Source organism: Thalia democratica, chromosome 2 (genome assembly GCF_965202585.1).
Source record: "Thalia democratica chromosome 2, ktThaDemo2.hap1.1, whole genome shotgun sequence".
Taxonomy (NCBI): Eukaryota; Metazoa; Chordata; class Thaliacea; order Salpida; family Salpidae; genus Thalia; species Thalia democratica.
In genome coordinates, this window is record NC_139166.1 from 49,806,366 (window position 1) to 49,818,920 (window position 12,555).

Below are 12,555 nucleotides of genomic sequence, written 5' to 3' on the forward strand. Positions count from 1 at the left end.
TTATCTAGAAGAAAAAAGAAAGCTACATACAGCTTTGATTATTGTTAGTATTGTTGTTATATTGATTTTAAAACTTAGCTAAAAATTTAAACTTCTACTAAAACTCAGTCTTAATATTAAAACTTGATTTGTTTAGTTTCTTAAGTAAAAAATTTTCAGTAATATTTTGTTTTTATCTTAATTTAATTGTTCAATTGCTATTTTCCATGACTGTCACATATCTTTTTTTAGATTTATTTAAGCACTGAAGAGGTCTTTGACCGAAACTTAGTTTGTAAAATAAATTTTTGAAAGAATAAATATAATTTCTAATTACTTTAAGTTAAGTTTAGCAAAACAGAACTAAAAAAACTGATATTGTATTTCAAATAAAGTGTACTGTTTTACATATTATTTGTTTTTTTTAAGTTTTAACAAGCACTTGTATAACTGTATTTTCTAAATAAAATGTTTTGGTATCAACAAAAATTTTATAAATATTAAATAAAATATTTTCAAATGCAAAAGAAACTCATGATTAAAGGTCATGCAAAATATATTAAGTGCTGTGGTCTGAATAATCGTTTTTAAAGTCTTAAATAGATGTAAACTATCATGCTAATAGTTTAAAAATAACTTTAATTTATTTTCCTTGAAATAATGTTTAAAGATAAATTATATCTTAAAATAAAGTTTCTTAAAATAATGAAATTCAAGAAGAAAAAATACATCAAAAATTGGATTTCGTATAATTTTTTAGTACAAAATAACTTTATCAAGTTATATAAGAAAAAAATATTGAAAAGTCTGATTAAAAACTACTTTCAAGCTTTGATAAATAATTAGTATATAGCGTAAACTTATTTTAGTTCGACAATATTTTTTTTTGCAAAAATGGAAATAAAAAGTTATTACGATGTAACAAAAAGTATAGGAGGCACAATTTAAAAAATTAAAGTTAGACTTTTAAAAACAAGTTTAATACAAGTTTTTATTTTTACAAAAATAATTCTAAAACATATCATTATTTTAAAATTTTTAGTTATTTAAGTACAAAGAAATCTTGTAATAAATAAAGTCATTTGAAAAACAACGCTCGTCGTATACATGTTACTACTTATACTTCTAAAAATCATAAGTAGCTATCAAAAATTACCAAAAAGTTTATAAAAAGCAACTTTTATATGGTGATAAAGCATATAGAATGCTTTATTTTTATTTAGAACAACTCGTTATCTCGAGAGTTTTTTATGAACATATAAGCAAATTATTTAATTATACTAATTATAATTGACCAAAAACTAGGCTAAATTTTGAAAATAAAAGAGGTTAAGCAAAAAGAAAAACAAATAGTAACAGTTAAAAATCAATAAAAATAATTTAATTTCCTACAAAGTCTACAATTGGTTTGAAAATAAACATCCACTAGTGGCGTTTATCATGACCAAGCCGATTTGACATGATTTAAATGTTGAAGACGAGTTTTATTTTTGTTTTTGATGTAATACCATATAACAAACGCAAGTATTCCAAACAATAAAGGGACTACTGCGATTAGGATTGTTGTTATCAATGGAATAGGTTTTGCTGGAGGGTATATACCTATAAAATCATAAAAGTTAATATCTAATGTAAATCAGTAATGAAACTTTTTTAAGGAAGCTAACAATTTATAAGATAATGTTCTACTAGCTTATAAAAAATATTTTAGTTAATGTATGTACGTAACTAAATTTTCTTAAGATTTTTCTTAAGATCTGGAGAGTGGATACCTATAAAATAGTTTATATTTTTACTGATGTAATCAAGTAAAAATATTTTTAAGAAAACTAAAGATTTTTCAAAACAATTTTTTACTAGCTTAAAAAAATAACAGTTAGTATATGTACGTAAATTAATATTTATTTAGATTTTTGCTATTTATTCAACTTCATTTTACTCTGATCAATAAAATAACTTTTTGTTTTTATCTGCTATCTCAAAATTTTAGCTTTAAGTTATTTTATATTTCTAAAAAACTTTTCATTTACTTTTATTAATATAAGTAAAACAAAATTTTAGAATAGAAAAAAAACTGTTGTCGGTTTAATATATTGATAACTTACATTCCGTTTTTAGTTTAGCTCCATCTGTCAACGTTATCATTCCATCAGGGCATGGCAAACAATACGATTTCATCGCCTCACTTTGGAAGGTGTTAGCAGGACATTTGTCACAACCGCCAGTTTCGTCATTGTTAAACTCTCCAGGCTGACATTTCACTAAAGAAATTTTAAGTTTGATGTAGTTTGAATTATTCAGACAACTTACATGTAGATAACATGATTTTACACTCTAGCATCATTATGAATTTTGAAAAAAATTTGAAACAACTGTAAATTTACTTTAATTAACAAACTTTTGCTTAAACATATGTTTTTTTGTAAAAAAGTTTGTTTATAGCTAGTGTGATTTATTTAATTTTTAAATAGTTATACATGTTTATTTACTTAATATAACTACATAATAAGACTATTCTTAAGTTTTAAGTTTATAATATAAAACAATCTTTGCTAATAATTTATAGAGTTTTTACAGCTAGCAGTATATTGTTTAGTAACTAATAAACTTTGAGAAAACTTTTAAGGTTTTTTTTTTTAAAAACTTTTTGCTCTGAATTAAACAAAAAAAAAACTTAGTTATTATTTTTTAACTTTTACATTACACAGTGTTTTGTTATAAGTAAATTTATGTATGGTAAATAGTACAATACTATACGATAGCAAAAACAATTGCTTTCTCAAAAATTAAAACTTGCAAGCTTAAAGATTTAATAACTTTAAAATATTTTACAATCGTAAAATAATGATTGTTTTGTTATAAATGATTTTTTTTTTAGATTTTCTTGGTTATTTTCTCTTTAATTCTTAGTTTAAAATCTACATAACTTTTTGTTTATTTTTTTTAAGGACACTTTTTCCACTTTTACAAAATAGTTTCATCAAATCATGATTATCCACTTTATAAACTTTGTATTTGTTAAAGTATATTACAAAAAGTTCTACCAACTTTCGCAGTACTTTCCTGTAAAGCCATTTTTGCAAAGGCATTTGTATCCATCAACCAAATCGTAGCACTGAGATTCGTTTTCACACTTATTTTCCTTGCAATCATCTATATCTGAAGTTAGTTGTTTTTTAAAAGTCTTATCACAAAAAGAACTAGCTATTTGTATGGTTTGTATGTATTGTAATCTTAATAAAAAACTGTTATGTTCTTTCGTGTAAAGAAATGTAAAATAGTCTAGTTAAAGTAGATAAGTTTAGTTTATTTTTACTGTATTACGATAGATTTTAATATCGCTTTATCTATCATATTTAGTATATTAGGAAACTATATTATATACATACTAAACATTTATAAATTTACCAATTTCACAATTTGGTCCAGTAAATCCACGGATACAAGAACAATCATATTTTAAAGGTCCTGTATCCGTACAAGTTCCGTTGTTCAAGCATGGAATATTGACACAGTCATCCAGATCTATTTAAAAATTTGTTTGAAATTAAAAAAAAGAATCAATAAACTACTGCAATTAACACGAATTGTATAACCATAAAATAAATTATACGATGGCATGCCATACCACGCTTATTTTTTTTATATTTGTACGTGTGAACAGTTGCTTGTTAGTCACTTATTTATCAAAGGTTAAACTGTAACTTTAAATAAATATATCTATAAAACAAATATCTATAACTAACTATAATTATAACCTCGTTAAGTGACTAAACTAATATAATTTAGAAATCGAATTATTTTTTACAACTATTGATAAGTACACCAAATAGTATCAAATTCAACATTTAGACATTTAAACTTGGTAGTATTCTATATTTTAACAATTATAAACTTTAATTTAACCTTTTTCACAGAAATCACCAGAAACACCATCCGGGCAGTGACATTTGAAAGATAGAATTTCGTCGTGGCAAGTTCCACCTAGCTTGCACGGTGATGAAAAACACTCGTCTATTGCATCTGTCTAAAACGTTATGCATGTTTATTTAAAAGTTTAAAAGCAAAGCAAAAAACTCTATGCTTTCAAAGACTTTATGTTTTATGGTACGTAATATTTGAAATGTATGCTAAAATTAGTGTAACTGAACTAAATGTCGTGAGACCTTAAAATATTTTTTTTAAATCTTATGTTCTCTTAGTATGACTTTTTGAAATTAACGCGGCCTTTAAAATCTTTATCTCATAAATATGACCTGATAGTTATTAAAGGCTGTCGACTACTAATTAAGATGTTATAAATACTATTAAAATGCTCGTTTCTAGTCATATTTTTTATGATATCTACGAAATAAATTGAAAAACTTATATTACTTTTTTAAAGACAAACTTTTACTTAAATTTAAATTTAAAAAGTATATATATATCTCTCAAATAAAAAAATAGTTTAAACTTTTGTTGTTAAATATATCAAATTCAATAAAACTTAATTGTATGTAATACTTTGTTTTTGTTAAAATACCGGATAAAATGTTTAAGAATAATTTTATCGTCTGTAATTATAAAAAAAATTTAAGCTAAAAACTATTTCATTATTACTAAAATCTAACGTTTTATGTAAAACTTACTTGGCAGTTTATTCCTTTATAAGGGTGAGCACACCGACCATTGGGGCACTTTCCACTGAATATGTCACATGGAGCCCCTTCATAACAGTTACAATCGTTCGCGCAACCATCCCCCCACTTGCCATCCTTGCATGCTGTAAGTGTTAATTATTACTAAAATCTTAGTTTTGTTCAGATTAAAGTTTAGATAAAAAAAATTGTATTTACGAATGGCATAAAAAATATTTTATATAAAATCAACTTTTTATATTTAAAATTTAATGTATGTGCGTACATATACTGGATTTCAAAAAAAAACTTTAACAAGCGATTATAAAAATGAGCAACGAGTTCATGTGATAAGAGTTAACCAATTTATTTAAAATAAAATATCTCACGTTCCTGGCAAGAAGGTCCAGTCCAACCACTTGCACAACCCATCGTGCACGAGCCTGTGAATCGATTGCAAAGGTCAGGTCGCTTGCAATGACAGTCTAACTTGCAGTTTGGACCGTATCTTCCTCTTGAACAACCTGGTTTTAAATTTAAACACATTCTTTAATTCAAACTTTTATCTTTTACAGATATTAGCTTTCTGTAATTATAGTGTTGACGACTGCATTTTGTTTTTGGTATTAAACTAGTTTTACCTTAATGTTTTGATTATTTTTTACAGTTTTGGTTTAAAAAGTGAATAAGTATTGTGAATTTCAAACAGGTATTAATTCTGTTAAATTTATCTCAAACACAAGTAAAAAAACTAAAGAACACTCTATACGTAAACTTTACTTCGTTTAAACAAAATAAATAGAAAGCTTGAACCAGTTTTTGAAAAAAAAGTAACTGGATAATAATGTAATAACTACTTTTACATAAAAAAAAAAGATAAACCATTTTTATATTCAAAAAATAAAAACAAACCATCACTGCATGATACTCCTTGGAATCCGGTGGTACAAGAACAACCGTATGGATCGGGAAGACAAAAATGTCTTCCTTTGCATCCTTCTTTGTCATTATGCGATTTACACTTAAATTGACATTTTGCTCCAAACCTGTGGTTTTAAAAACAGTTTACTATCCTTTCTATCTTAAAGTTGTTTTACTTTTATTTAGCTTAGTTTAAAAATTTAAGTAAACCCAATTAAAAGCTCATTCAAAAAACTAAAGTATGAAAAATTTTGGAATGTACTAAAACATTAGTAATAATAAACAGCAACAACAAGGTTCTACTTCTGTACCGAAATTTTAGTTTTATTATAAATAAAGTTCTCATTATATAAAACCTTGAATATAAAACTTTTATTTAAAAACTATTTTTACTAAAAACAATTTTACTTATTGCCACCACACCCCTTTTCACAGTTAGTTCCAGTGAAACCAGGTGGACAGATACATTGACCGGTAATATGATTGCATTCTCCCGCGTTTGTGCAGTTACAGCTCTTATCACAGTCGGGGACTCCCCATTTGTTTTCGGGGCAGCCCCGAACCAAAAGTCTGAAGAAAGCCTGGTTCCCTGCGAACCTAACAAACAAACGATTGATTTAAACTTATTTTCTAACGACTTCTAATAATGCGTTTTACTCGTTTATACTTCAAAAGTCTATGTTGTGCGTTGTTTGAGCAACTTATAATATTTACGAAGTAGTGTATGGCTATGTTTGTAAGAAAACGAAGTCATATTTTAAAAATATAACCAAAACAATGATTACAACTTTTAATTATAGAATAAAATTGTACAGTATAAATAATTTTATAAACTAATAAGTAACCACTATTCTCGACTAATTTTCTGTTTTTTGTCCATCAATGCTAAAGTAACTATTAAGTTACTATAAAAAATTCCTAAATGTTAATAAATGTTTAGTAGTTTCATTACAAAAAACAGCTTATAACATAAGTTACTTTTTGTTGAATAATATTGTGTAGATTTAAAGTAAGTTTCTGCGTTTCTAACAAGTTAAAAACTTTCAGCTACATTTTGTACGGTAATAATTATTTTGTACTTATCACCTTAGACGTACATAGTCTTCTAATCTGAAAGAAAAAAGTAAAAATACCACCATAAAAGCTAATACCCAAAAAATGGTCAAAGCTATATTTTACAGTAATCTCATTAAATATAGTACTTTTAGTTGGTTAGGTTCACTTCTGACTCACACTGTTTTACCTGACACATTTCAATATCTTTTGTATTTTTACTTCCACGGTCCTAACATTTATCAACGATATAGTAATTAAACTTTACTTAGTTTTTGTAACTGTTATGAAGGTTATACTTAACATACAAAGTGTTAGCAAGTAAGTGAACAATTTTGCTGTTGTAGTTATTTCAAAGTTTTGGCGTTCTAGACTTGTTTGTGCAAAAAAAAGCTGTTATAGAAAGTTGTAGTAGTTAAAAATAAACAACAATAGTTATCTTCTAAATCTAAATTTAGTGATTTTTAGAGAAACAAATTTAAAAAAAAAGTATTCTAAGAAAAGGATATAATGTCTCAGATACGTACAAAATAATTAGTTCTATACTTTATCTATATACAGATTTTTTACCTAAGAATGAATTTCAATGTTTCATTCTTTTTTTGTACATAAAAATCTTAAATTTAGTAATAACTAACTTTTGATCACCACCAGCTTTAGATGCTATTTCATAAAATCCAGCATCTCGACTTTTAACTTTTTTGAATTCTTTTACCAGGCTAAATTCGTTTGTCAACTGTCTTCCATTCTGTCTCCATTCATACTTTTGGTTCGGCTCAAAAGAATTGAACCTAATTTTCGTATCTGTGTCGTCCACACTGACTGTTTTAGTCAGAAAATCTGGCCAAATTCCTGCTGAAGCTCCTATATTTTTTAGGAACTTTAGAAATGGTAAACATGATTAGAAAAAATGGAAAACAGAAAATATGAATACATTTATATTCATCTTAGATTTAGCATAATAAAATATGTAGGGTACGTAAACAAAACAAAAAAATATTGAAAACTTGTAAGAATCTAATAGTACTAGATATAAGATAAGTAGTAAAAATGTTATAAAAGAATAACAAAACTATTAAAAAAAACTTCTTGCCTCTGAAACGGAACTTAAAAATACTTTTTTAGTTTCTAGCTAAAATCCTTTAAAACTATTCATTAATACACTTATAAATTATATTTCTTAAAACTAACCTATTTTTAATGTCACTACTTTTGTGACTACGTGGGTCTTGGGATCTTTCGCTTGGCATGAAAAAAAGCCATTTCTCTGTTTTCCTGCTTCAGCGAACATTTCAACCTGCTTTCCAGGCCACTGCTCGGGAGTTATTTTTCTTGTCATCACCTGAGCAGGAAGCCTCCTACCAGTACCTTAAAGTTTAAAAGCGTAATAAATACATGTTTTAGCTGGATCTGCTACTAAAAAAAAACAGTTAAACTTAAGGGCGCGTACAATTTCAGATGCACAAAAACTACAAATAAATAACAATAGATAAAAATAAAATTGTTAGCATCTTATCAAAAATGAATAAATAAAAAAAGCCTACATAACTACAAAAAATACAAAAAACAATAAAGGTTTAAAAGTATATGCATTAGATCTTAATCAAGGTATCAACTTAAGCAAGTACACATTTATTTTTTAATATGGTTAAAACTATATTAAATAGTTGACGTCTCTTAAATTTTTTTGTTTATTTAGGCTTTATGTTTCTTAAGTTTAACTTCCACTTGTTTTTGACTTTAAAAATAGAAAAATGCTTGTGAGTGCTGTGTAATATATACTAAAAAAAGAACATTTCTTTTTCAGATCGTATATTGAAGAAGTCTTAAAGAAATTAAAAAAACACTTAATTTATCTTATTTATTTTAACTTATTTATTTAACTTATTTAACTTAGTTATTTAAAAAGAATTTTCTATATATCAAGTTTTAACATTGTTTATTTTTATTTAACTCGTGTAATTGTTTACGTTTTAGTGTTTAAGTTTGATTTAAAAAATTAATAAATTTTCAGTTTTAGTTTCTTCTTTATTAAATTTACTTTTTCGATACCATTTTAAAATATTGATAATTAAAACAATGTGTGTCAAAGTAAACAGTATATTAGAACTTTTATTTGTGTCACCTGAAGATACGCTACTTTATTAGTAAAAAATTAAAAAAAAATTATAGACATAAAATGAATTAGTTGTCCAAATACTAATAAACAAACTCGCAAACAACGCAAAAAAATTGTGTATTTTCACATAAAAAAGTCTGTTTACTAACTAAGGCTAAGCAGATTCAACAGATGCGACTATAAACTTATAAATAGTTTGTAAAATAAGTTACTAAAAGTATTTATACCATTTAAATAGCTAGGTATAAATTAATTGCTAGGTTTAAAACTAAAAATAACTAAACTTTAGTTTCAACGTATTTTTTTCAAGGCATGATTTACATTGACCACTAGTTCTTAAGAAGGATAAAAACATCACTAGAATATATAAATTTATGGGTTACTTATAACCAACCTGTATCAAATACTCTTTTAAAAGGGTCATAGCCAAGATCTACATCTTTAATAACACATTTTAAATACGTTTTGCTGCCTTCTCTGACTGTTGACACCTCATTTACTAATGTAATATCCAGTGACTCAGATCGTACTAAAAAATTATTTGTTCATGCTAAAAACACTACTTAATACTTTGATTAAAAACAGTTATATAATTTTTTGTTGAAGTTAAAAGTTCTTAACTATTCAGCTTAGTACTGTTCACATTTTGAGAAATACAAAAAAGCTCAATCGAAGTCAAAAACGAACAAACTGTTCAAAAATTAAGTTTTCAACTAACCGTTTTCAGCTATTAAAACAACATTTAGCACCAAACATAAACTAAACATCATAAAAATAAATAATTTGTTTGTGAATGAAGCTAGCTGTTATAATCTATAATTTAGCTTTGATGGTGCTATTATTGATCAAGCACTTCTTTTTATTATGTCAAGTGTTGTCGAGTGCAATACAATGTTCTTGTGACAAAAAAAATTGGCTGGTTTGGACAAGTAGATTAATAAAGTAAGTTGTAGTTTTATTAGGGGTATTTGAGTGTGTTAAAACTTTATTTAAATAAAAGTTTTTTTAACGTAATACGTAAGACATCTGTGACAGCATAATAACTGCGTGATTCTATAACCGTAATAAGACTTACTACAAATGCTAACTTAATTAGAATATTAAAGTGCGTGATTATAAAAATAAAACTTTAAAATCCTTTTTCAGTTAAATCTATTATTTTCTAGATTAAAAAACAGTTAATAATTTTATTTTTATATGTTCAAAATAAGTTAAATACCATATGTAAGAACGTTGCCTTTTGCTTTTTTAATTTTAGTAGTTTGTAATCCAGCTTAAAATAGTAAAAAAGCTACTATATTCAATGTAAAATTGTTAAAAGATGTATTTTTTCAAGATATAACTAATCCAAATTAAAATTTAAAAAAATGTTTCTGAAAACGAATAAACGACACTATGTATTAAGGGTCGGCAGCATTTTAAAAGTCACGGGCAAATTTTTCTTATAAAAACTTGCTCGCGGACTGCACTGTATAAAAAAGGTATTCCGCGGGCCGCAGTTATTTCAAAATATTTGTAGTAACCATCAAAAAACACCACTTAAAACTATAAGTGTGATAAAATAAGCAATATTACACCATTAATAATGAGAAATTGTTATATTAAGAGCCTAACTGTAAGCTTTTACAACAAAAACTTATGTTATTACTGTTTTTAAAAAGGTATATTTTGAGCTTAAAAGTACCTCGCGGGTCGCAGATTTTGGCTTTGAGGGCCGCAGTTTGCCGACCCCTGCTATATAACTACACAGTGTAAGACGACAGTATGGGACATTGTAAAAAAAAATTGTCCTAATCTTATTCTTAAATCGTCCTAGTATGATCTAATCATTATATTTGGTTGTTTTTGTTAGTGGAAATTTATATCAAGTTCTAGCACTACATAAGCAGCACACATTGTTTTGTTAACCAAACAATATTTTTTTTCAATCTAATCACATTATTAAACCTTTTCATGAGTTATTATGAATTCTAATCGTGTTTGAAGCAATCTTTTTATAACAAAGGTTTTGTATTAATACTTTACTAAACAATAAACTATACATAAACTAGATTAAACTTTACGTAAAATTTCAAATACTAGTAAAAAAATGTTCGTTTTGAAAATATCAGAGAAAAATTAACTTTTAACTGACTTTTTTCATAAAATTAAAGATAATTGATAATTTATAAAATACTTGCAAAACTATGTGTACTATATAACCAATGCACAATATTAGAAAAAAAAATTGGTTATATTTTACATGATAAACACCAGTCAGAAAACTTGATTTAATTTTTATATAATAAGTTTATCCTTTAAGTAGTCGGTAAAAAGTCGATTAAAAATAATAGCTTGTTATAAAATTTATCTACGAGAATTTGTAAAAATTGCCTAAGTGTTAGTCCAGTAGTTTAATTGTCACAACATGTACAATGATCATTTAAACAGAAAAAAATTAACCAACTTATTAACTTATGATAAATTTTGAAATAATTTTTAGCAAGTAAAAACTGTAAATATAATAGTTTATGTCATGGATTGGTGCTACACTTTTTAATGAGGTGGTTTCTATGATTGATATTACTTAAATTAATTTATGAACTATCATCAATTTAAACTAAGCTCTACACTCTTTTTTTTTTGCTTTTGACTGTTGTTAACAGTACTATATTTCAAAATAAAATTTTATGGAGAAAATTAACTTTAATAGTAAAATTAAGCAAAATATCTAATCTGTTGAAGCTTAGCAAATAGAAGTTATACAAAGTAAAAACTTAACTATAGTTCACGATGTTTATTCACGAAATAACTAAGTTTACAATATATTTTTATAACTAGCAGAAAAATATTGTTACTATGTAGCTTTTAAATTTAGTAAACATTTTTGTTAAAGTCCAAAATTTTAGATTTTCTTATTTTATTTGTGTATGTTTATAAAGTTTTTCAAATTTATCGGTTTTTTTACTTACTATTACTACATTAATTAACATAAAATGTTGAAGCTTGAACAAAGTGCACAACTCTTTTCTATTTTTAACTTTATAGTTTTATTATTTGTTTTAATATCATCCAAACGTTTAAACAGTGTCTTCTTAAGTTATTAAACTTAAACATTTAGTTATTTCGATACATTTAATGTGAAGGTTATCTATAAAAAAATATATATAAAAAGTTGTTTACTTATTTTTTACTTTACTTAATTTACTCTACTTTATTTATTTTCTTAATTTTTCCAAAAAAAAAAATCGAGTGCAAATTAAAAGGCTAAAATATCTGAAGAGTTAATAAAAGTATTTAAGTTTTATTTTTTTATAAAATTTTATTAAAAACTCTGAACTTATTAACTCTGAAATTCTGATTTGAATTATATGAGGTTTTTTTTTGAGTCTAAAGAACAAATGAAAACTGTATTTGAAAAAGTTTACCCAAAAAAAGTATTCTATTAATGTTTTATATAATGATAAACTCAAAAAAGACCATAGTTTTGAAAGTAATAGTTCTCGGTTGTATTTTTGCTTTGAAATGTTCAAAAAATTGTTTTACTTGTTTGATTTTTATAAACTCATTATTTTTAACATCATTAATTTAAAGTTTGATGTTTATGTCATCTAGCAAGCTTTATTGTACATGTAAAACAAAATAATACAATTGAACAAAAAATTAACTGCATTAAGCATTTATATCTATACAAAAATTTATTATTAATTAGTTTATTCAACTAAATTATAACATTTTAAAAGTTTTTATAACAGAATAAATACTATTTTAAAATTAAACAAAATCAGTATACATGGGATTATTAATACGTTTTAAAATAAAACAGGGGAACTATAAATAGGTAATTTAATTTTCCCGCAAATACACCTAGAAAATTTCAGTCTCATC

The 12,555-nt window shown here is 25.2% G+C and overlaps 1 protein-coding gene across 1 annotated transcript; it reads right to left on the reverse strand.

Annotated features, from left to right (window-relative positions):
* Window positions 1–790: 790 nt before the first annotated feature.
* LOC145830158 (uncharacterized) lies at window positions 791–9,512 on the reverse strand. Its single transcript, XM_082938056.1, has 13 exons — window positions 9,407–9,512; window positions 9,083–9,217; window positions 7,761–7,937; window positions 7,208–7,433; window positions 5,925–6,113; window positions 5,508–5,641; window positions 4,985–5,119; window positions 4,608–4,741; window positions 3,886–4,006; window positions 3,388–3,504; window positions 3,028–3,138; window positions 2,085–2,240; window positions 791–1,581 (listed from the first exon to the last, which is right to left on the reverse strand). Exons 1-13 carry the CDS (start codon window positions 9,456–9,458, stop codon window positions 1,418–1,420), a joined length of 1,851 nt encoding a protein of 616 aa, XP_082794182.1. The 5' UTR covers window positions 9,459–9,512; the 3' UTR covers window positions 791–1,417.
* Window positions 9,513–12,555: the final 3,043 nt, after the last annotated feature.